A 25,847-nucleotide genomic window follows, 5' to 3' on the forward strand; every position below is an offset into this window, starting at 1 on the left:
ACAAGTTCCAAATAATTCTCCACCTGGCCAGGTAAATGGTCTGTGACCATCAAAAGAGTGTTAAATCCAAATAAACCATTTCCCACCTTCTCAGCCATGGGAACAACCCAAGTGCTGTAACAAAAACAGCCTGCTCTTCATCAGCTGCGATATGCTACCTAGATGGTAAACTGAGCTATCACAGCTAAGTTCACAACTTGGCTTCAGGCCCCATCACAAACTTTTCAAATAATGGCACAAGACATAATTACCAGTGAGGAAGTAGCAGAAAGCATTGGCAGCGAGGCGGCATTTGTTCAAGTGTAGAATTTCTATTTCATTGTTTTTTGGATCACCTCATCACACAGAGTTCATCTATCATTGCCTACTCCATTCAATGGGAAATAAATGACAGCCCTCGGAGCAGTTGCACATTTTAAGATTTTGTTTTCAACTACAGCAAAAGAAAATCTATTTAAGATCAGGATTTACGTTAAACAACATTCTTGTGTAAGCGCTAAATTTCCAGCATGGTTGGCATAGCAGTTAGCACTACGCCTTTACAGCACCAATGATCAGGACCAGACCTGGGTTTGAATCCCAAGCTGACTGTAATGAGTTTGTATGTTCTCCCTCTGTCTGCGTGGGTTTTCCTCGAGGGCTCCGGTTTTTTCCCACCATTTTAAAACATAGAGGGGTGTAGGTTAATGGGGTGTAAATTGGGCAGCACAGACTCGAAGGGCCAAATTGGCCTGTTACAGTGCTATATGTCTAATTTTTTTTTTAATTGGTTTAATCGGAACAAGAAAATTTACTTATAATTTTATATGTGGAACATTTATTGAAAACTGTTGAAGAGAGAGAGCAAAGAGGTTAAGAAGAGAAGTATATAAAATAATGAGAAAGCTTGAAAGTGAACAGGGAGTACCTGTTTTCATTACAAGAGGACAAGAAGCCCGTATGTAAATGAGCTTATAAAAAGATTAGAGGGGAGATGAGGGAAAAAAACGTTTCACTGTAGCAGTAGAAGCTTGGAACTTGTTGCTTGAAGGGATGGTGGAGACAGAAAAATACAAAATATCTGGATGTCTAGAGCTATAACCTGCACAATTATGGATCAAGGGTTAGGAAATGTTTGGAAATTGAATAACTCAAACTGACGTGGAGACAATGGTCTCCTTCATTGCCATAAGTTTCCATGATGCTCTCTGTTCCATGCTGATTGTTTTCACTATTACAGTTCCATCACCTCATAACTTGGGCATTTATACCAACAATACTTAGAGCTATTACAAAAGATTCAGTGGTGATATGACACTAGTCACTAACCAAAATCCAATACTACAGATTACTTAAAGTAGTATGTGAGTGAAAAGAAAAAGTTTGAAAATCATTGTTTAAATCGTACCTAATTGACTCGTTATGTGCATGGTTTCAGAACTCCAAAGGACATGGACCAATGATCATTTTTCTCAAACAAAATATTTCAATAACAAATGGATCTAGAACAGTGGTTCTCAGCCTTCCCTTCCCACTCACATATCACATTAAGCAATCCCTTACCAATCACAGAGCACTTATGCATTGGGATTGCTTAAGGAAGAATGTGAGTCTAGGGAGGCAGTTTGAAAACCACTGTGTTAACTGTACTAACCACTGGCCTACAGTTAGTTCCTGCCTTTTGCCTACATCCTTTTTTGAATAGTGATGTGACATTCATCTTCTTCCAATCTGCCAGCCCAGAGTCCAGAGAATTTTGGTAAATAATCATCAAAGCCTCCACTATAACTTATGCCATTTCTTTCAGTACCCTCGGATGCATTCCATCAGGACCAGGGAACTTATCTATCTTTAGATCTTCAAGTTTGTCAGTAACACCTCTTTTAGTGAGAGTTATTACAACTATAACATCAGACCCTCACCTTCCATCGCATCCATAAGATCTATCTTTGGCATGGTAGGCTTGTCCTCCACCATAAAGACTGATGCAAAATAGTAATTTAAAGCCTCAGCCATTTCCTCATTACCCAATATCAATTCCCCCTTCTCATCCTCTCAGGGACCAACCTTCACTTTAGCCACCTTTTTGCACTTTATATAACTTTTACTGTTTGTTTTTATATTTTATGCTAATCTTTTTTTCATAACCTACCTTCCCTCTCTTTATTGATCGCTTTGTATACAAAGAAACACACACACTCACAGTGTGGGAGGTTAAGCTCTGAAATTTATTGAGGCTGGAAAGGCTCCTTTTATACAGTTGGAGTTCCCACCGTTTGTTTGATTGGCCGACATCAGCCCCATGAATAACAATAGCGGGCGGGAACATTCTTGCATGTGAATACCCTTCTTCCCCAGCCTGTTATTGATCTGTTAGCTGGGCAGCTTGGTCAGTACTATTTTAGGGCTGCTGGTCTTGTACTGCTCCAGCTTTCAACCGCGCCATTTTGTTCTGTTAAGGGACGTGTTTAGTGTGTAATGCTGATGTTTCCTACTGTGTGCGCCGAGCAATGTGCCGCACAATCTCCTCAGTGGCGGGCCGCCACAGCTTCATGGTTCTTTGTTGCTTTTTAAAGTTTTTCCAATCTTCTATTTTCCCATTGCTCTTAGTAACTTTGTACATGAGCTTTTAGTGTGATGCCTTCATTTATTTCCTTTGTTATCAAGGGCTGGCTGTCCTCGCCCTTACTGTCCTTGCTTTAACAGGAATATACTTTTGTTGAGCATTGTGAAAAATGTCTTTGAAGGTCTTCCACTGTTCCTCAACCATCCCTCCATGTTGCCTGCATTCCAAGAATACCCTGGCCAACTCCTCCCTCATCCCCTTGTAGTTTCGCTTGTTTAGCCGTAACAAACTGGTTTTAGATCCAACTCTTGTACCCTCCATTTCTAAGAGAAACTCATCATGCTGTCATTGCTCTTTCCATAAGGATCCCTAACTGCAAAATCACTCATTTTACCTGTCTCATTGCATAGGACTAGATCAGATAGCATTTTCCCATGAAGGTTCAGTAACATGCTGTTCAAGAAAGTCATTACGTATGCATTCTTTGAAGTCATGTTCGAGGTTGCCTCGACCTACCCGATTCACCCAGTCTGTGAGCATGTTAAAGTCCCACACGATAACTGTTGTTCCATCCTTGCATGCCTGTGCCATGGTAATATTATAAGGTAGCCTATAGACTACTGCCACTCGTGATTTTTATTTTCCCTTTGTTATTCCTGATCTCTACTTAGATCATCATTGTTATCCAATTGTTTCATCAGACTCCTCAACAATAAACTCAGTCAGGGACTCATTTAAGGTCTCTTACTTTTGCATTTTATTGTTTGTTTTTTTATCTCTCTGTATTACACAGTCAGTCGTTTACATTTTCATTTGTTTACGTGTGTACATGGTGTACAGTTTTTTTTGCACTACCAATAAGTGGTAATTTTCCCTTGCCTGCAGGAAAAAAAATCAGAGAGTTGTATGTCAGGTCATGATTGCACTCCGACATTTAATCTGAAATCAATAGTTCAAACATATTCTAAAAACCCGATCAGTTTGTGTAATTTCCTTATTTGCCCTAAGCTGTGAGCCATTTAGATTAAGTCTGCAGATCTGGCTGCTAAGACAGTAATGTCAAATGGTGTGAATCTCATATTGGTTTTAACCAAGTGCATCTGGCAGGTAGTTTAAATCCTGGACACGAATTGATTCAGAGCTGTTCTTTGTCACATTCCTGAGGGACTACTTTAAGTTTCAGTATTTTTTTTAATATTTTTTTTTTATTTTTCACACTATGAACCACACAAAATACACACAAACATTTCCCTCTTGAATATACAGTGTCATTTTCTCCCCTTTCCTCCCTCCTTCACCCCTCCTCCCCACCCACTCAACCTTCAACATATATGATACATTAAACCCATTAAAGAATGTCATCACACAGTGAAAATAAACAAGAAATTTGTGTCATCTACTTTTACATACTGGATCAGTTCATTTCGTCGTCTTCTCCTTCTGTCATTTTAGGTGGTGGTGGTCCGTGGTAGGACTTCTCTGTTGTGTTCCATGTACGTTCCCAAATTTGTTCGAATACTGCGATGTTATTTCTTAAATTATATGTTATTTTTTCCAATGGAATACATTTATTCATTTCTATGTACCATTGCTGTATTCTCAGGCTATCTTCTAATTTCCAGGTTGACAATACATTTTTTTGCTACAGCTAAAGCTATCATAATAAATCTTTTTTGTGCTCCACCCAAATCGAGTCCAAGTTCATTACTTATATTACTTAGAAGAAAGATCTCTGGATTTTTTGGTATGTTGCTTTTTGTGATTTTATTTAATTCCTGATTTAGATCTTCCCAAAACTTTTCCACTTTCTCACATGCCCAAATTGGATGTACTATTGTTCCCGTTTCCTTTTCGCAGCGAAAACATCTGTCTGATACTGTTGGGTCCCATTTATTTAACGTTTGGGGCGTGGTGTCTAGCCTATTCTTGATGTGAAGTTGAATACAGAACTTGCTACATTGAAAGTACGACCTGAATATAACACATATTTCCATATATGTTTTATGCCTGTGTAATCAGCTGCCTCCTTGCCAAAGTAGTTGAACCATAAATAGAACACATTGACCATAATTTCTCCTGTAAAACAGCTCCAGTCTACTGCTGAAAATCTCAAATTTAAAATTATTAATCTTTTGAATTGTAAAATAATTTCATACTTGAATAAATTGTATAATATTTCAGCCTCTTATCAATTTATAACAGAGCATTGCCAGCATGTAAGTCTTATCACGATTTCTCTGCAATGAAGTATGGGTTTCTGTCCACAAGTTCCATTAAACAGGATCTCAGAATTGTATTTCGGAAGAATTAATGGACAAGAGTTTATTGTCGCAAACAAAAGTACAAATAACAAATGGATCAAAGTTCTTGCGTGTTGCAGCCACGCAGGTACATAAAATACACTAACAAAAGGACAAATTAAATTACCAAGATCTCAAACAGAACCTGTTAGAGTCTCAATAGAAAAATAAAGTTGGCCGACTGCAAGCCTGTAAAATGATGCCACTTTATTGTGCAAATGTAAAACTACTTCAGAAGTAACGTTTTCTGCATATGTAGATATTTTGCACATTAATACATGAATTCCTTTTATAAACATATTTTCTTCACTGTTGGTCATGATAATTGTCTGATTTCAGGACTTTTGAAACAAATCACCATCAAGTTTATTATTATCTGACTGTACATATTAAATCTGATGAAACATGGACCACGGGGCACACACATAATAAATTTCTTACTCACAAGATAATAATCACAAACATACATAAAAATATAATATAAAATAAATATGCATAAATATTCTCGATTAATTTACTTCTTTTTATTTATAAGAGATCTGAGGTTACAATCTCACAGCCTGTGGAAATAAACTATTTCCCAGCCTGGCAGTAATTATTTTGATGCTCCTGTACCTCCTTCCTGATTGTAGTAGGTTAAAAAAATGGTGTGATGGATGGTTGGGACCTTCAACAATTCTTTGAAACCTACTTGAGAAATGTTCCTTTTTTCACCAAGGGGCTGGTACAGTCTGGAACACATGCCTTGAGAAGGTGGTGGAGACACTGTGCTGCAGAGCAGATGTTGAAGCGGGTGCAGAGAAAATTTATGGGAATGTTGCCAGGACACGAAGGCCTGACCTGTTGGGGGAGGTTGATCAGGCTAGGGTTTTATTCCTTGGGACACAGGATGATCTCATAGAGGTATATAAAATAATAAGAGGATTAGATCAGATGAACACAGTCTTTTACTCAGAGTAGGAGAATTAGTAACCAGAGGACATAGATTTAAAATGAAGAGTAGAGATTTAAATGAAACTGAGGGGTCTTTTTTTTCCACACAGAGGATTGTGAGTGAATGGAATGGGCTGCTAAAGGTTCTGGTTTGGGGAGGTACTATTGCTAAGTTTGAGAAAATTTTACCCAGATACATTGATGGGTTTGGAGAGATAAGGGCTAAGCGCAGGCAGCTGTAACTAGTATGGGTGGGATTTTTGGTCAGAATGGGGAAGTTAGGCCAAAGGGCCTGTTTCCATGCTGTATGACTCTATAACATTTTTAAAAGTATCTGTATGATAACTTGAATTGCCAAGGCACTAAAGGCTATGAACCAAGTCCAGGTAAATGGGAGTATAAATATTCATGTGAGGGCCAGCATGAATATGATGGGCCAAAAGACATATTTATGTAATTTATGATTTTATGTAAAGCTTCAATATTTGCAAAAACTTGTTAGGATATGTAATTAATGAAGGATCATTGAACTGAGACATTAATCCTGCAGAAATGCTGCCTGACCTGCTGAGTATCTCCTGCATCCTATATTTTGATTTCACCCACGTGTTTTGTTTGTGTACCATGCAAGGAATACGAGTGGAATTTCTTTTTTTCTTGTACTTTCCGATATTTAATCTCATGATTTATCTGGCAACTCAATGCTGGAATCTTTGAACTGCGATTTCAGATCACACTGTTGCTACAATTCTGCCCAATCAGCAACTTTGGCTTCTGTGCATTTACATTCATTATAAGGTAAATAGCGCCTTTGGAAGACTACACAAAAGAGTCTGGAAAAACAACCAACTGAAAAACCTCACAAAGATAAGCGTATACAGAGCCGTTGTCATACCCAAACTCCTGTTCGGCTCCGAATCACGGGTCCTCTACCGGCATCACCTACGGCACCTAGAACGCTTCCACCAGCGTTGTCTCTGCTCCATCCTCAACATTCATTTGAGCGACTTCATCCCTAACATTGAAGTACTCGAGATGGCAGAGGCCGACAGCATCGAATCCACGCTGTTGAAGATCCAACTGCGCTGGGTAGGTCACATCTCCAGAATGGAGGACCATCGCCTTCCCAAGATCGTGTTCTATGGCGAGCTCTCCACTGGCCATCGTGTCAGAGGTGCACCAAAGAAGAGGTACAAGGACTGCCTAAAGAAATCTTGGTGCCTGCCACATTGACCACCGCCAGTGGGCTGCTATCGCCTCCAACCGTGCATCTTGGCGCCTCACAGTTCGGCGGGCAGCAACCTCCTTTGAAGAAGACTGCAGAGCCCACCTCACTGACAAAAGACAAAGGAGGAAAAACCCAACACCCAACCCCAACCAACCAATTTTCCACTGCAACCGTGTCTGCCTGTCCCGCATCGGACTTTTCAGCCACAAATGAGCCTGCAGCTGACGTGGACATTTACCCCTCCATAAATCTTCGTCCGCGAAGCCAAGCCAAAGATCTGTATCACTTACTGGAAAACAGCAATACTCCCAATGTCGACTAGATCACTAGGCTCGGGACTTCCATTCTCCACTCCTCTCATTTCTGACTCTTTTAACAGAAAGATGTTACATCAGGTGTAAAGTCACATTTAAAATAGCCTATTCTAGCACAGAAATTACAGTAAATTGGGATACTGATTTACTTACACAGATTCATTTCAGTTTTATGGTCCTTTCATGTTGCTCTGCTAACATTTTATGCAAGGTCCCTGTATTAAGAAACCAATAATCCATAGGGTGGAGTAATTCAATGATTTCAAAGTCCCTCCATTAGAATGTGATGAACAGGTTGTGCAGATCCTAATGGCCAAAATGATCTTTTAATTAATCCCACTTGCCAGCTCTGGGCCTACACATGTGCAGATTAAGTGTCTTCAAGAGCATCTGTTTCAATGTAGTAAATTTCTGCATCCACCACCCTTTCAGGCTATGAGTTTTAGACTACTACTACTGGTTGAGGGAAATGACTTATTTTTCCAGCTTTTCTCTCTTTCCACCCAGTAATTTATGCCTCTCTGCTGAGAGGCATTTTATCTGTCTTGGAAGCTCAAACTTTTATGCACTTTGATTTGATCTCCATTGTACCAAGGAAAACAACCCTAGTCTCGACAGTTTGTCCAGCCCTGACAACATCCTTGTAAGTACCTTTATATAGTTTCTCTCATATGTCTCATTTTCCCTGCACTGTGGTGCCAAGAACAATGTACATACAAGTTTGTCTTGCTTTTTCTCATGATGGTCAGAAATATTAATGGTCTTGTACTTTAATAATGCAGTAATTGCTTTTTGAGAAAAAAAAATGTAAATGTCAATTCATTATCTTGTTAAAGCATGAATCCTTGCACAGTTCATTTCAGCTTTTAATTGTTTTGTTTTCCTTATACTCTTTGACAATGTAAAAAGTAAACGTGAAATAGATTTTGAGAATAATTGTAAAGAAAGATTGAAGTTGTAGAACTGTGCTTAAAGAAATCAAATCCATTAACAGTGTATGCTCTACTTTCTGTGGGCTATATGTGTAAGCATAATATTGGATCCTGGATTTCCTCATCTCCAGACCCCAATCATTGTTGATTGGCAAGTACATCTCCCCCACAATCTCCATCAGCACCAGAGCACCTCAGGCTGCGTACATAGCCTCTTGTTCTGCTCACTTTACATATACAACTGAGTGGCTCTGTATGACAGTAACATCATTTATTAATTTGCTAACAATACTACAGTAAAGGGCTGTATAAAAAGGGGAGATTGTTGTTAATGCATCATTCAGCCAAATTTTCAATCTTTCACTCAACGTCACCAAAACCAAGGAGCTGATTGTAGACTTTAGGAAGGGAAAACCAGAGGTATATGATCCAGTGATCATTGTGGGTTCAGAGGTAGATAGTGTGGACACATTTAAATTCATATAGGAGTCACTATCATGGAGCACCTTTCCTGGACCCATCATACTAATGTTATCGTGAAGAAAGTATGTCAGCACCTCTACTTCCTCAGACGTTTAATGGAGGTTCGGTCTGACATTGTAAACCTTAACAAGTGTCTACAGTAGGGTAAAGTGTGCTGACCGACTACATCATGGCCTGGTAGGAGAGTACCAATACCTCTGAGTGGAAAGCTCTACAAGAGGTAGTGGGCACAGCCTAGGGTATCACATACAAAACTCTCCCACCATTCGAGAAAATCTATGTGGAAAAGAGCAGCAACAATCCATCATGCTCTATTCTGGCCTCTCCCATCAGGAAAGAGGTATAGGTGCCAAATGGATATCAAATACATGTTTTATGAATCATACCACCAGGTTCGGGAATAGTTGCTGCCCCTCCACCATTAAACTCCTAAACAGCAGACTCAATTAGAGACTCATTAGACTCTTACTTTGAACTTTAGTTGTTACTGACTATTTTTTCTGTATTTGCACAGTTATTTCTCTCTTGTCTACATATTATTTTTATTGAATACACTTTATACCACCAATAAGTTCAAATTTTGCCTGGCCCACAGAAAAAAGAATCTCAGAGTTGTTTGTGATGTGATATATTTACTCTGACAATAAATTTGAACTTGAATTGTTTAATAATTTATGTGTGTCTACAAACAAGCCTTTATTAGATACTGTAATAAGTTTAATGGATTTAGCAAATAGCTATAAATCTTCACAATGTATATATGTGTCTAAGTGGCTATCACAATTCTTCCTGGATTGTTTAACCATTCATCATGAACCTCCACAACCTGACTGCTAATTTGTCAATCCCAGTCAGCCATTATCACTGTCCTCCTTGACCTAAAGTTGGCTCCTGGTCCAATGCCTCAAGTTTAAAATTCTTATCTTTGTCTTCAGATAGCAACATGATTTCATTCTTACTTACCCAACCCTATAACAGTTGCCAATGTCGGCCTATTGTGAATTCTCCCATTTCCTTTCCACCTCCTCTTGGCTTTTCCTGCTCAGTTATAAGATCTGAAATTTCCTTGCTAATTTCTGCACCTCTCATCTAACTTTCCATAAAGTGTTCCAAAAGCCTAAACCTCTGGATAAGCTTCTGGTTGTTTGAACCAAAGCCTTCTTGCATGTCCCATGAATTACCATTTTGTATAATATTTCTTCCAGAAAGTGCTGTGGGTTACAACTTTAAAAGCTCTATCTGAGCATACAATTTAGTATCATTCAGAGGGTATGTTTCAAGGCAACACATATTTTGTTTAAAAACCAAGTGTCAGTAATGTAATATTCTGTTTATATGGACAGCATTATTAAAATGAAAGTAAAACCTTCATGTTTTAAAGAGTTGCATATAAATCTGTTTTTTTTTCTTGAGGTATTTTGGTTCGTGTTAGATTCTGATACCTAGGTTAGGTTAGGTTCTGATACCTAGTACCCCTTCAGCCAGACTCCAGTAGTCCACAGCTTGGTGCAAGTCCTTTGACTCCGGTCACCAGCAGACCACCACCTTTGTGTTCTTCAGCCTCAGACCCCCTTGCTGATCTGCCACCATGGTCACCGTCCAATAGGATTGCCTCCTCTGCTTCCCCTTCTCAATTTGTGGGGGGGGGGGGGGGGTGCTCTCCTTGCTTCAGTCCTCTGCTTCAAGGAGTCTGCAACCACTCAAAGCTGCTGCTGAATACAAGTGCCACCATTTTTGGCCAAGATCTAGCAGCCACAGGATTTTAAAATAAACTACTATCGGCTCTCTTAACAGGCAGTTTAAAGCCTGTTCAGAGCCATCAGTAGTTGGACTAAGCAGACAAACCCAACAGAGGAGAACTCTGTCTTCACTCTTTGTGGGTCCATCCCAGAGGTAATGTTGCCATTTTTTATCCCACCATAACTAAAATCCTCCAATCTAGCAACACCCTGATGAATCTCCTCTCCACTCTCTTCAGCATAACCACATCCTTCCAACAGTGTAGCAGCCAAAAGGCACACAGTATTCCATGTGCTCTAACCAGTGTTTCATCAAATTTTAACATAACACCTGAACTCTTACATTTCATGTTCCAAGCCTCCTTCACCATTCCAGCCACCTGTGTTGTCTTATGTATTTGGACCCTGAGGAAACTTTATTCAACATTCTTTAGGGTCCTACCATTTACTGCATATTTTGTAACTTGCCAAATTGCTTTATTTCACATTTGTCAGGATTAAATTCTACCCACTTTTCAACTGATCGACATCCTGCTTTAGATTTGGACAATGTTCCTCACTAAATAATAACACTAAGTTTTCATGCTGTCCATAAATTTACTAAATGAACCTCTGTCATTCATTTGTCACCAACAGCAAAGATCCCAACATCAATCCCAGTGGTGCACTACTGGTTAACGTCTTCCAATCAGTGAGCCATACTCTCATTGTAATCTATCACCAAGCTAATTTTGGATCCAATTAGCCATTCTGCTTTGTATCCCATGTACCTTAACCCTTTGGACCAGTGTAGCATAGGAACCTTGTCATATGCTTTACTAATTACTTAAAATATGAATTAAGAGGATGACTACCTGGATTGGGTAAGGTAATTTCTGATCTGGTTGTCTCATGAACTCCATATTCCTGTCTTCCATCTCACTGTTTTTCAAGAATCGTTCTAATTCTACTTAGAAATATTATGACTGACTCCCAATTTGACAACAGTGAAGAACCATCTGCACCCCATGTCTCCTGGTGATCCCATCCTTTCCGATTCTGAGGATGATGTGTGTGCTGCCTTCAGGAGAGTGAATCTGAGGAAAGCATCTTGCTCGTAGCCAAGTATTAATAATCTGTGCTGACCAATTTACCAAGGTATTCACGGATATCTTCAATATCTCACTCCAGCAGGCTATGGTATCCTCCTGTTCCAAGCAAATGTTAATCATACCAGTCTCCAAGAACAGTGCAGTAACCTGCCTTAACGACTATCAACAAGGAGCACTTACATCACCAGTGGTGAAGTGTTTTGAAAGGCTGGTGTTGAAGCAGATCAACTGCTGTCTGAGTGGTGACATGGACACACGCCAGTTTGCCGATCTTAGCAACAGGTCTACGGCAGATGTCATCTCACTGGCTCTTCACAAAGCCTTGGAATATCTGGACAGTAAAGATGCCATCAACTACAGTTCAGCATTTAACAGCATCATCCCCTCAAAACTGATCAGCAAACTCCAAGACTTGGGACTAAACACCCCACTGTGTAATTGCTTCATGAATTTCCTCACCTTCAAACCACAATCAGTGAAGATTGGCAAGAACTTCAAACATTTCCTCCACAATCTCTATCAGTACCAGAGCACCCTCAGGCTGTGTTCTTAGCCCCCTGGTCTACTCACTTTACACCTACGATTGTGTGGCTCAATACGACAATAGCACTATCTACAAATGTGCTGATGATACCATGGAAGTGGTTTACATGGTAGAGGAATTAGGGGATATGGGGAGAAGGCAGGTAGGTGGAGTTAGGTCATAAATTAGATCAGCCATGATCGTATTGAATGGCGGAGCAGGCTCGATGAGCCATTTTTGGCCTACTCCTGTTCCAATTCCTATGTTCCTATGTAGTGGGTTGTATAAAGAAAGGTGATGAGTCAGCATACAGGATGGAGATTAAAAACTTGGCTGAATGGTGCACCAACAACAACCTTGCACTCAATGTCACCAAAACTATGGAGCTGATTGTTCACTTCAGGAAGGGAAAGCCAGAGGTTTACTACCCAGTGATCAATGGGGGATCAGAGTTGAAGAGGGTGAGCAAATTTATGTTTTTGGGAGTTACTATCTTGAAGAATCTTTCCTGGACCTAGCACACTGATGGGATTGTGAAGAAAGCATGCTAATGCCTTTACTTTCTCAGGAGTTTACGAAGGTTTAGTATGGTATCAGAAACCCTGGCAAATTTCTACAGATGTGTGGTGGAAAGTGTGCTGACCAGCTGCATCAGTCTGGTATGGGGACACCAATACCCCTGACCATAAAGCCCCCAAAAGGTAGTGGACACTGCCCAGGACATCACAGGGAAAACTCTCCACATTATAGAGAACATCTACAGGAAACGCTGCCATCAGAGAGCAGCAGCAATCATCAAAGATTCACACCACCCAGCATGCACTCTGTTCTCACTGCTGCCACCAAAAGGTATAGGGGCCACAAGACTCTCACCACCAGGTTCAGGACAGCTACTACCCCATCACCATCAGAGTCCTCAACAGCAAATTCAATCAGGGACTCATTTAAGGATTTTGATTTGTGAACTGTTTTTTTTAATTCTCTCTGTATTGCAGTTAGTTTACATTTGTAATGTTTATAGTTATTTGTTTACACGTATATGTGCAGGGTTTTGTGCAGAGAGGGGAATCTCAGGGTTGTGATGGCATGTAGTTTGTACTCTAACAATAGTCCCTTTTCCACTGGCACATTATCCCAGGAATTAACAGGGAATTAAAACATTTGGCATGTGGGCATCATTTCACACTGGAGATTTGACAACCTCCACCCCTACTCATACCCGCCATGCAATTCTTTGGCTTGGCTTCGCGGACGAAGATTTATGGAGTGGGTAAAAAGTCCACGTCAGCTGCAGGCTCGTTTGTGGCTGACAAGTCCGATGCGGGACAGGCAGACACGGTTGCAGCGGCTGCAGGGGAAAATTGGTTGGTTGGGGTTGGGTGTTGGGTTTTTCCTCCTTTGCCTTTTGTCAGTGAGGTGGGCTCTGCGGTCTTCTTCAAAGGAGGTTGCTGCCCGCCAAACTGTGAGGCGCCAAGATGCACGGTTTGAGGCGTTATCAGCCCACTGGCGGTGGTCAATGTGGCAGGCACCAAGAGATTTCTTTAGGCAGTCCTTGTACCTTTTCTTTGGTGCACCTCTGTCACGGTGGCCAGTGGAGAGCTCGCCATATAACACGATCTTGGGAAGGCGATGGTCCTCCATTCTGGAGACGTGACCCATCCAGCGCAGCTGGATCTTCAGCAGCGTGGACTCGATGCTGTCGACCTCTGCCATCTCGAGTACTTCGACGTTAGGGATGTAAGCGCTCCAATGGATGTTGAGGATGGAGCGGAGACAACGCTGGTGGAAGCGTTCTAGGAGCCGTAGGTGGTGCCGGTAGAGGACCCATGATTCGGAGCCGAACAGGAGTGTGGGTATGACAACGGCTATGTATACGCTTATCTTTGTGAGGTTTTTCAGTTGGTTGTTTTTCCAGACTCTTGTGTAGTCTTCCAAAGGCGCTATTTGCCTTGGCGAGTCTGTTGTCTATCTCATTGTAGATCCTTGCATCTGATGAAATGGTGCAGCCGAGATAGGTAAACTGGTTGACCGTTTTGAGTTTTGTGTGCCCGATGGAGATGTGGGGGGGCTGGTAGTCATGGTGGGGAGCTGGCTGATGGAGGACCTCAGTTTTCTTCAGGCTGACTTCCAGGCCAAACATTTTGGCAGTTTCCGCAAAGCAGGACGTCAAGCGCTGAAGAGCTGGCTCTGAATGGGCAACTAAAGCGGCATCGTCTGCAAAGAGTAGTTCACGGACAAGTTTCTCTTGTGTCTTGGTGTGAGCTTGCAGGCGCCTCAGATTGAAGAGACTGCCATCCGTGCGGTACCGGATGTAAACAGTGTCTTCATTGTTGGGGTCTTTCATGGCTTGGTTCAGCATCATGCTGAAGAAGATTGAAAAGAGGGTTGGTGCGAGAACACAGCCTTGCTTCACGCCATTGTTAATGGAGAAGGGTTCAGAGAGCTCATTGCTGTATCTGACCCGACCTTGTTGGTTTTCGTGCAGTTGGATAATCATGTTGAGGAACTTTGGGGGACATCCGATGCGCTCTAGTATTTGCCAAAGCCCTTTCCTGCTCACGGTGTCGAAGGCTTTGGTGAGGTCAACAAAGGTGATGTAGAGTCCTTTGTTTTGTTCTCTGCACTTTTCTTGGAGCTGTCTGAGGGCAAAGACCATGTCAGTAGTTCCTCTGTTTGCGCGAAAGCCGCACTGTGATACTGGGAGAATATTCTCGGCGACACTAGGTATTATTCTATTTAGTAGAATCCTAGCGAAGATTTTGCCTGCAATGGAGAGCAACGTGATTCCCCTGTAGTTTGAGCAGTCTGATTTCTCGCCTTTGTTTTTGTACAGGGTGATGATGGTGGCATCACGAAGATCCTGAGGCAGTTTACCTTGGTCCCAACAAAGCTTGAAAAACTCATGCAGTTTGGCATGCAGAGTTTTGCCGCCAGCCTTCCAGACTTCTGGGGGGATTCCATCTCTGGACTCATACCCGCCATGCAATTAAACCAGTGGAAAAAGGACAGCAGAAAGTTACCTATTTCCAGTTGAATGTAGAAGAAACTGAGCCCTGGGGATGTGTGTTCAGCAAAAAAGCAGTCAATATCCCAGTTAAAGGTGGCCCAGTGCAGCACAAGGGGCTTCCTATAACCAGGATGCCATTGGAGAAGGGGGCTCATAAATCTGAAATCTGAATCTGACCTTCGAGCAAGACTCGTGTTTAAAGTTGGTTTGTTGTAGGATACTCAGTGCAAATTCTTCCATACGCATAGAAATATTTTGCCTCATATCTTAATTAGTTAAGTCCCCATTTGTAATCAGCGACTTGAAAAGAAGTTTTCATAAAGCCTTTGATGACTCTTACATGGGAGGCTGGTTCAAAAAGGTAGGGCCCATGGGATCTAGTGCAAATTGGCAGACTGAAATTAGCTTATCAATGGGAGACAGGAGGTGATGGTAAAGAGTTGTTTTCGCAATTGCATGTCTGTAATAAGTAGTAAATCTAGTTGGGTATTACCTTGAGGCCATTGTAGCAGCAGAAGTTGTGGGAACAAGAGAGGCCCTCAGTGGAAGGGTCTCTTTCTCTTATTGTTGGGGACATTAAGCTAGTGGCACCTTTTTTGTGTATTTATGTTCTTGACAATAATCTTGAATTCTCAATATATTTCCAGAGCAGAGAGGAAAAATTGTTAGTCATTAGTTTGACTGTACAGAAAATACATAATACACCACTAAGCAATTTAAAAACTAATGCAAACCAAATTCAGGTCTCCTGCTTCTTGTGCATTACTAGGTTCTGTGTGCTATGTACAAGTTTATCTCTGCAACTTATTTTGCAAGAAATCCAACAGATGGTACATTGAAAGGTGATCAAGAATTACAAAGATCTGTGCAGAAAAATGTATTGTATTGTTTCAAAGGATGACAGGTAAATAATAATTTCTGATTGATGTGATTTGTCTCAGAGATGGTTTGAAGATCCATAACAGAATGGCATGGTCATCTGCATCAAAACTCCAGCAATTTTAGTTATGCAGAAGCAACATGGAAGGAATTTAAAGTAGATTTTTAAGGAGTAGTCAGATATGGAAAGTGAAAAGCTAGATTCAGTGAAATGAGTAGAGGGTATACAGTGTGAAATGGAAGATACAGTAGCAGTTAAAACAAAGCAATGGAATGTGGATCAAGTTCAGCTAGTAGTCAGCAAGCAATTATTGAGTCTCACTTAAGAAAATTTATTGATGGATGGACAGAAATGAGTGGTGGCGTTTATGAAAATTAGTCAATTAATGCAGACTATTCTTGTTATTTATGGAAAATATAAATCATGTACATTAGAATCCATAGCATGGACTGTGTACATGGTTTGAAATTAGATGACTCATATTTAATCATTTTTTTTCCCTGCATTGTTCAAATCCAATTCTCAAATGGTTTTAAAATGCTGTCCAACACCACCATCTTCTGGAAAAACACATACAGTACAGTAGTTATCAGATAAGCCAGTGGTTTTCAAACTGCCCTCTAAACTCACATTCCACCTTAAGCAATCCCTATGCCATAAGTGCTCTGTGATTAGTACAGGATCGCTTAAGGTGGTATGTGAGTGGGAAGGGAAGGTTGAGAATCACTGCTCTAGCATCTACTACACTCAAGGAAAGTCCAAATTCAGCAGACCAACCATTGCTTGTTATCAACAGAACCAAAAGTTTCCTCGTCTACAACTATCCTCAGTTGGAATGCCTGCAGACTTCTCTGAATTTTAATGGCAAATAAATTTGTAGCATAGAACCTTTTGGATTTCACAAATCTTTGATGTTCTCTTTTTACAGCCAATCAAGTACTTCAGTTTGGGAAACTGGTCAGCACCTCCAACACATATGATGGAAGTGGCTCAGTCACAATAGAAACTGATGAACCTCTGCTGTGGACAATGGGGATAAAAAGGGAACTCAGCACATTGCCTTTAACATGAAGCAAATCACAACAGAGTACAAGGAAGAAATACTCAGCATTATACAAATCAAAACAAGTTTTATTGATTAAAGCACAAAATATAAAGTGTTTTTTGCTGTCCTATCTTCATTTTATGCCCAGCAAGGAAGAGTTCTAACCACCACTGTGAAAGAAATTCAAAAACAGCTATTAGTTTTTTTACGAATATTTTCCCTGTGACTCTAAAAATAAACCACATTAACCAGATAAAATGAATTTACATTACTGATATAATTCAACAATCAAAGCCATGAATTTTTCCAGTAAATTATCCAGGTGCTGAAAAAACATTTGTCATCTGAATATCAACTATAAGGCTATCAATTGCTATACAGCCTCCCTCAAATGGTATTTTTTTTAATGAAGCACTCAATTATTTTAAATGTCAGGTTCCATCATATATACAAAAGGTATTAAAATGTGAGGCAAGGATGGTGTTTTAGGAGGTGGGACAAATAAACTTGATCCTGTTTGAACAACAGGTTTCAATAATTATATTTCAAACTGAAAATGGAAAAAAAAAAATGAAGTTCCAGGAGCAGTATTTATCTATTTTTAAAAAAAGAACATGTCCGTGTCAGTTTCTATCCATTGTAGGAAAACACCTCAGGAAACTGACTCAAGATAAAAAATAATTTAGACTTCTGTATCTTTGCATGGCTTAGCATAATTTTACTCTTCTGGTTGCAATACTCAAAACAATGAAAACATTCACCATCAATTGATTATTTTTAAACCTCTGATCTAACATTTCACTCAAAAAAATAACAATACTTACACAATAATGTTATTAATTGGGATGTGGATAAGCTTGACAAAGAATCCAATGAATCCCATGATGGCAAATCCAATAGCTGTTGCCATGGCAATCTTCTGAAATTCTGTAATAAGGAAAGCACATAGGAAATTCCCAAGCCATTGGGTAACAAAGAGATAGTATTAATATCTGAAAGAAAAGTTCAAAAGGGGTCAATAACATCATAGTTTAAATACAGAATGAGTGAACAATACCCCACCACAGCAGTTGAGAAATCCAATTATGTGACCAATCAAATCTGGGTTATATCTGACTCGAAACTCACTTAAATTGCATTGGGTCAATCATATAATAAACATGGCCTTGTGGATTATAATACAAAATGTAATTAGTTTCAAGGAACCACAAAAAGGTTCAAATACCCTTCTTTTAAATAACAACAAGTTCACACTTCTCAAAACAGTTTTAAAGCTTTAGAATTTCACAAGTACAGTTAAATCCCCATTTTCTAGCATTCAATCAACTAGAAACTCAAAAAACCAGCAAGAAAAAGATGAAATAAATACATTTCCAGATATATAAGACTGGGCAGATGGACTCCATGGAGGAGTGCTGGCACTTTCTTGGGCACATGCAGGTTTGCCCCTGCTGAATGGGCAATGCACTCGCATTCTTTTCACTGTCACTACTTGCATGGAGGTGAGCAGGTTGTCAGCGCAAGGAGGGTGCGCTGTGTTGCCTGACTGGGACACTTGCTACTTGCGTGGAGGTGAGTTGGGTTGTCAGGGCAGGGAAGGTGCGCTGTGTTGCCTGACTGGGACACTTGCGTGGAGGTGAGTTGGGTTGTCAGGGCAGGGAAGGTGAGCAGAGGGCCTGACCAGGACACTTGCATGGAGTTGAGTCAGGTTGTACCAAGGGTCTGACCAGGACACCAGGATGAAGATTCGGTCAATGCTGCTCGCCACTGGGGCCACTCTCCCAAAGTGTCTCCCTTCCACATTTTCATTAGTATTATGCATATAAATAAGGATTTTATCTATAAACTTGGGGGAGGGGTTTCATTACGACAGTGGCATAGAGGTTAGCACAACACTGTTACAGCGCCAACAACCAGATTTTGAATTTAAATTTAGTAAGTTACGAGAATTCACAATATCACAAGATAAAGGAAAAGAAGCGGGCCACAAGGCCCATCGAGTCTGTTCTGTGACTCTACACAAGGCTGAACTGTGTTCCAATTTCCATCTTTTTCCCCCATATCCCTTGACACTCTTACTAATTATATACTTCTCAATTTCCTGTTTAAATTCCCCCCATGATCTGGCTTCCACTGCTGTATGCAGCAATGAGTTCCACAGATCCATGACCCTCTGACTAAAGAAGTTCTTCCTCATCTGTTTTAAATGGATAATTTATAATTTTAAGACTGTGACCCCCCTTGACCTTGATTCACCCACCAAGGGAAACATCTTATCTGCAGCCACTCTGTCAAAACTTTTCAAAATTCGTAATGTCTCAGTGAGATTCCTCTCATTCTTCTATACTCCAATGAATACAATCCAAGAGCTGCCAAACGTTCCTCATACATTAACCCTTGCATTCCAGGAATCATCCTAGTAAATCCCCTCTGCACCCTCTCCAACAACATCACATCCTTTCTTAGATAAGGTGCCCAAAACTGCACACAATACTCCAAATGAGGTTTCACCAGTGCCCCATAGAGACTCATCAACCCCTCTTTACTCTTATATACTATTCCTCTTGAAATGAATGCAAATATATTATTTGCTTCCTTCACTACCAATCTCACCTGGTCAATAACTTTTAGGTTTCCCTGCTCGAGAACACCCAGGTCCCTTTACACTTCCGAGGTTTGAGTTTTCTCCCCATCCAAATAGTATTCTGCCTGTTTAGTTCCACTGCCAAAATGTAGAACAGTACATTTCTCAACATTGTATCTCATCTGCCATATTTTTGCCGTCTCCTAGTTTGTCTATATCCCTCTGCAACTTTACAGTTTCCTGCTCCGCCACCTATCTTGGTGTCATCTACAAATTTGACCAGAAAACCATTCATTCCATAATCCAAATCATTAATATAAATTGTAAACAGCAGTGACCCCAAGACCAACCCCTGCAGAACACCACTTGTTTCAGGCAGCCATCCTGAGCGGAATGCCTTAATTTTAACCCTTTGCTTCCTGCCTATCAGCCAATTTTCTATCCAGTCTAATATCATCCCTGTAATTCCAGGGGCCCTCATCTTATTAAGCAGCATAACATGCGATATCTTATCAAATTACCTGATTAAAGTGAACGTTACACAATTAAAGACCACAATACTGATTTTTTTTTTCAAATTACTTTATATTTTGCACTGTCTTGTCTTTTAAATAGTGAATTCTTAATGCAGGTGAATTAGTTAGGTATTGTAAGTGTATCAGTCAACCAGAAAATTCACCTATCAAACATCCATGATCCCTGTCGGTGCTGGATGATGAGGACTTTACTGTAATCATGGAGTTCTTCCTGTCTGCACATGACAGTTACAATTATTGTTTAATAATATGGTTAAAATGTGCTATCTTCAATATGCAATGAATTCAAATGTAAATGAAAATTTTGAATCATTTGGGAAAATAATCATATAGCTGGTCAAATCCAAGAATGTGTAACTTTAATATTTTATCCCTAAATCATACTGCATCTAATTATTTTTTTTGCTCTGCTCAGAATATTTTTTAATTTTTACTGAGTCATATCAATAACAACATCCACAAATGATCTATATATATTATATATAGTGACATTTTTTTCTTTTCCCTCCCTCTCTCCCCTTCCCCAAAAATCAATCAATGATAAAAACACTTAAAACAAAAAAATAACCAAAACAAGGGTAAAAAATTGTATCGTCTACTTTCACATATTTAAATCTTATTGTGCTCATAATTAGGTTGTTTTACGAGATGGAGGTTTGTGATCGTCGTTCTCCAACATACTTTATATATGGTTCCCAAATTTGTTCAAATAATGTACACTTGTCTTTTTTTTTAAACCAATATTTGGCAGCACCCATCAACCTTTATCAGCTTACAGAAACTGTCCTTTTTGGAAATTTTCTCTTCAAAAAAATAATATTTTTTGGTACTACACATTTATGACATTTTAAATATTCTAATAAAGAATTCAGTTTGGAATTGCACTTCATTCTGCAGATTCATACATTACTACTCACGGGCATTTCCAACAGGTAAAAGATCAAATGACATGGCTTTCAGCAAGCATCTCCCAAAGTAAAACACCAGAATATATTTTCATCCCAAGGTTGCTTTGTGCCTCCATATAGTATTTTAATCCAAGCAATGGGGATTTGTTAAAATGCAATGGCTGTGGGAACTCTATTATATCTTAATAAGTTTGAAAATATACACAATTCCTGGGGAAAAATAATAGTTTTTAAATATTTAACAGCTATCAATTATCTGGCAATAATCTAAAGTTTTAATTGAACTACCAGTAAAGTTGCAGGAAAAAAAATGAACTAAGAAGATATTGTTATTTAACAACTGACAAATAATGGCTAAATGACTATAATAACTATATCCTCATCCAATTTGTGAGCAAGGTATAATGGAAAAATATTCTAAATCAGAAGTTCAACCTTTTTTCACCCACAGACTTCTTTAAATTTGACAAAGTCCCACATGGTAGGGTCATTCAGAAAGTCATGAGGAAGGAGATCCATAGAACCTAGGTTGCCTGGATTCAGAACTGGTTTGCCTGCAAAAGGTGGAATGTATTCTGCCTGGAGATCGGTGACTAGAGATGTTCTATAGGGATCTTTTCTGGGACCGCTGTTCTTTGTGAACTGCATAAACGACTTGGACAAACAAGTGGAGGGAAAGGTCAGTAGTGTTGATGTAGAAAGTTGTCGTAGGTTATAACAGGATAGAGACAGGATGCAGACTTGGGTGGAGAAGTGGCAATATGGAGTTCACTCAAGATGAGTGTGCAATGATGCACTTTGGAAGGTCAAACTTGAAGGTGCAGTACATGTTACTATTCAATACACAAATGTGCTGGAGAAACAGCATCCACAGGAAGTAAAGGGAAGAGCAGAGGCCCACAGGCAGGTAAGAGGTGGATATGGATGGGAGGATAAAACAGAAAAAAGCTGAGAAATTATGGGGTGGGGGGGAGGGAAGAGAAAATAGATCTTTGAATGGAGAGGTAAGGAGGGCAAGCTGGAGGAAAGGAGACTGCGATAAGTAGGGCCCCAACAGAAACCAGATAAGTCTATGTGAATACCATCTGGTTGGAGAGTGTCCAGACAGAATGTTAGGTATTGTTCCTCCAATTCAGACCAGTCAGTACGAATTGCAAACAACAGCTCCTCCTCAATGATTATCAACTCAGGCACACCCCAAAAATGCATGCTTAGCCCATTGCTCTACTCGTTATACACCCCCCCCCCCCCAACCCATGATGGTGTGGCCAGGCACAATTACAAATTTGCTGATGACATCACAGTTGTCGGCAGAATCACAAACGGCAAGTAGGAAGCATATAGGAGGGAGATAGATCAGTTCTTTGAGTGGTGTCACATCAACAACCTTGTGCTCAACATTAGCAAAACTAAGATGATTGTGAACTTCAGGAGGAAGTCAGTAGAACAAGATCCAGTCCTCATCAGGGGCTCAGTAGGAGAGGGACAAGAACTTCAAATTCTTGGGTGTCAACATCTCAAGGATCTGCCCTGAAGCCTCCATGTTGATGCAATCATGAAGAAGGCTAGCCACCAGCTATACTTTGTGAGTGTTTGAGGAGATTTGGTATGTCACTGAAGACTCAAAAACTTCTACAGGTGTTCCATGGAGAGCAATCTGGCTGGTTGCATCACTGTCTAGTATGGAGGTGCAATCTCTGGTCAAGATAAAAACTCCAGAGGGTTGTTAACTTGCCTGCAATATCAGAGGCACCAGACTTCACTCCATTAAGGACATCTACATCAGGCAGTGTCTTAAGATAGCAGCCTCTATCCTCAAAGACCCCCACCACCCAGACCATGTCCTCTTCACTCTGCTGCCATTGGGAAAAAGGTACGGGAGCCTAAAAACAAGCACTCAGCAGCACAAGGACAACTTCTTTCCCGCTGCCATCAGATTCCTGAATAATCAATGAATCAAGGACACTGCCTTACCTTTCATGCACTATTTTTTTATATATATTTGTTATAAGATGGTTTATAATATGAATGTTTGCACTATAATGCTGCCTCAAAACATCAAATATTGTGACTTATTCACAACAATAAATTCTGATTCTGAATTTGTGGATGACTTTGGGAGTGGGACGTAGAATTGAATTGTTTGGCCACTGAATGGTCCCTGCTATTGTAGTGGACAAAGCAAAGCGACACAATCTTCCAATCTGCATCCAGATCTCCAATGTCAAAGAGGCCATTACTGAAGCACTGGATGCCGTAGATGACTCTGCAGATTCACAACTTTTAACCGATTTTAAATTTGGTTAGAAAAATTAGAAACCCATCTTATAAATTTCATATACCCTTTGCCTTAAATTTTGTCTTCAGCTCAGAATAGGTAAACCCAAAAGAAAATGCAATAGTACCATACCTTTCCTGTCTGGCTTTGTACATCTTTTCACAAGTCTGATTGAATCTTTCACAAACTGGCGACTAGGCTCCACAAATTGCATTACTTGATCCATTATGTCCTATGAGGAGAGCAAATGAAATGTGTCTTGATGCAATAAAATGCTCCAAATCGCAGTTCAGACATTACTTGCAACAAATACTGTGAAAGCCAGTTATGCCTGACATGTTGATGGACAGTAAGGACAGTTATCCATCCCATACAATCAAGTTTACTTTTTTTTTTAAAAACCCATAAAAATAACATGTTCACTTATGTACTTCGGATTCTGCCCAAGCAGCACCTCATGGCTTCCAAGTGCAGGGCCTGTTAGGTGTGATCAAAGCAAACATTCCAACCAGAGACATATATTCATTACCTCTACCTTAGAACTTCTCCCACCACATCACTCATATTGATCCTTCTATCACATCAGACTGCACCTCACTTTCCAATCCTGTACCTTTCCTCTCTATTCCTGACCCCATTTCTTCCTTGACCCCCCCACCTACCTCCCTCCCCATTCCCCCTCCTCTCATTTTCCCCTCCTCTCATTTTACCCTCCCCACCCCCTACCCTCCTCATTCCCCCTCCTCTCCTCATTTCCCCCTCCTCTCCTCATTTCCCCTCCTCTCCTCATTTCCCCTCCTCTCCTCATTTCCCCCTCCTCTCCTCATTTCCCCCTCCTCTCCTCATTTCCCCCTCCTCTCCTCATTTCCCCCTCCTCTCCTCATTTCCCCCTCCTCTCCTCATTTCCCCCTCCTCTCCTCATTTCCCCCTCCTCTCCTCATTTCCCCCTCCCCATTCCCCCTCCTCCTCCCCTCCTCTCCTCATTTCCCCCTCCCCTCCCCATTCCCCCTCCTCCTCATTTCCCTCTCCCCATTCCCCTCCTCTCCTCATTTCCCCCTCCCCATTCCCCCATCCTCTCCCCATTCCCCCTCCTCTCCCCATTTTCCCCTCCTCAATCCCTCCCTCCTCTCAATTAAACTCCCTCCCCGTTACCCTGAAGCCCCATTTACCCTTCTGTCCCGTCCCTCCCCGTTACCTCTCTGGTCTCTCGCGGAGCCTCCGAAAAATTCGCTGCCTTCCTGCCGCTGACGTTGCACAAAACAGTATACTGTTTACGCATGCGTACCCTGAAAATCCAGAGGAAAACGTCAGGCACAGCCGGATATGGGAGTCTCCTCTGCTACGTAATGCACGTCACGGTGTCAATCAAATCATCGTCCCGCCTTTCGTGCGAAGAAGCTGGACGTTTCAAATCTGCTGGCCAGTGATCACTGCGCCTCCTCATGGGTTGCACAAGAGACTCAATCGTTTATTTAGTCGGACAGAAAGAAATGTTTAGTCAGTCATGACAGTCTTTTACAGGGTGGTTAGCTGGAAAAAAGGTTGTGATGAATGTTCTTATGAAACTGGAAGCATAAGTAGCATTTTAAGCAAAAAAACTTTTTTAGTATTTACAAGGCAAAAACTATGCTGACATTTCTGTGTTATTAAGTAGCCCCTCTGAAAGGTAAACAAGAGAGACTACAGATGCTGAGCACCTGGAGCAACACACAAAATACTGGAGGAACACAGCAGGTCAGCCAGCATCCAGGAAGGCAGTAATAGAGGGTCAACGTTTCAGGCCATAGCCTGTCATTGTGTTGTCTTCAGGGAAGAATTTGTTCTCACTTCAATTCTGTGCCTTCTGATAAGCCTATGCAGGGGTCTGCAAAGAGGCAAGAAAAACAAAAGAGTCAAGTGAAGGAAGATGAATCATCGTGGAATCCGATGGGTGAGCTACCCCACCTCGGCCAGACCCAGAATGCTGGAGGAATGCAGCAGGTCAGGCAATATCCATGCAAAGAAAAAGGTAGTCAACTTTTTTGGCCACTACCCTTCATCGTGAATAGCAACAAACCTGAAACCATTACTGATCACACCGCATCTCTTTTGCCACGGCATGTTACCCCATCCCCAATGGATGGCATTCCAGACTCTATGCCACACACTCACCAAGCCAACGCTGATGACTACATACAGGCACCCCAGACTGTCCAGGACCCCATCGCTGCACCAGTACTATAAAGGTCACAGTGGCAAATCAGACTGCCAGAGAGACTTTTTTTTTTGAAACTTTATTTATTAATTTTAACATATAAAGAAAGTAAGTAATACATGTACAAAAAATTACATAATAAAGTAATACAAGTATAATATAACATAGTTAATACAATACCAATCTTGGCATCTCCCCGTAACGACTAAAAACTAAGACTAAGAAAAAAAAACTATTTTTAACCCCTAAACCCCCCCCCACCCCCACGATAAAGAGTGAAGAATTAATACTATTAGTATAATAATAATAAAAAAAATAAAAAATATA

At 40.7% G+C, this 25,847-nt stretch overlaps 2 protein-coding genes across 11 annotated transcripts in view; one reads left to right on the forward strand and one right to left on the reverse strand.

Moving 5' to 3' along the window:
* tpk1 (thiamin pyrophosphokinase 1) overlaps positions 1-17,134 on the forward strand; it is a 410,665-nt gene extending 393,531 nt beyond the window's left edge. For all 9 annotated transcript variants that reach the window (XM_069912524.1, XM_069912533.1, XM_069912540.1 and 6 more), the window contains one exon: positions 16,904-17,134. In XM_069912524.1, the coding sequence (XP_069768625.1) occupies positions 16,904-17,046 (143 nt within the window). In that variant the 3' untranslated portion in view covers positions 17,047-17,134. The remainder of the gene's footprint in view (positions 1-16,903) is intronic.
* Positions 17,086-24,628, reverse strand: sec61g (SEC61 translocon subunit gamma). 2 transcript variants are annotated; one of them, XM_069912587.1, is made up of 5 exons: positions 24,522-24,628; positions 23,459-23,558; positions 20,284-20,355; positions 17,845-17,947; positions 17,086-17,190 (listed from the first exon to the last, which is right to left on the reverse strand). In XM_069912587.1, the coding sequence occupies exons 1-5, from the start codon at positions 24,603-24,605 to the stop codon at positions 17,181-17,183; spliced, it is 369 nt and encodes a 122-aa protein (XP_069768688.1). In that variant the 5' UTR covers positions 24,606-24,628; the 3' UTR covers positions 17,086-17,180. The 2 variants fall into 2 exon arrangements, with proteins under 2 accessions (XP_069768688.1, XP_069768693.1); XM_069912592.1 differs by lacking the exon at positions 20,284-20,355 and having other exon boundaries at positions 24,522-24,627.
* Between the last annotated feature and the right edge of the window lie 1,219 nt (positions 24,629-25,847).

This window comes from Narcine bancroftii, chromosome 1 (genome assembly GCF_036971445.1).
Source record: "Narcine bancroftii isolate sNarBan1 chromosome 1, sNarBan1.hap1, whole genome shotgun sequence".
In the NCBI taxonomy this organism is placed as follows: Eukaryota; Metazoa; Chordata; class Chondrichthyes; order Torpediniformes; family Narcinidae; genus Narcine; species Narcine bancroftii.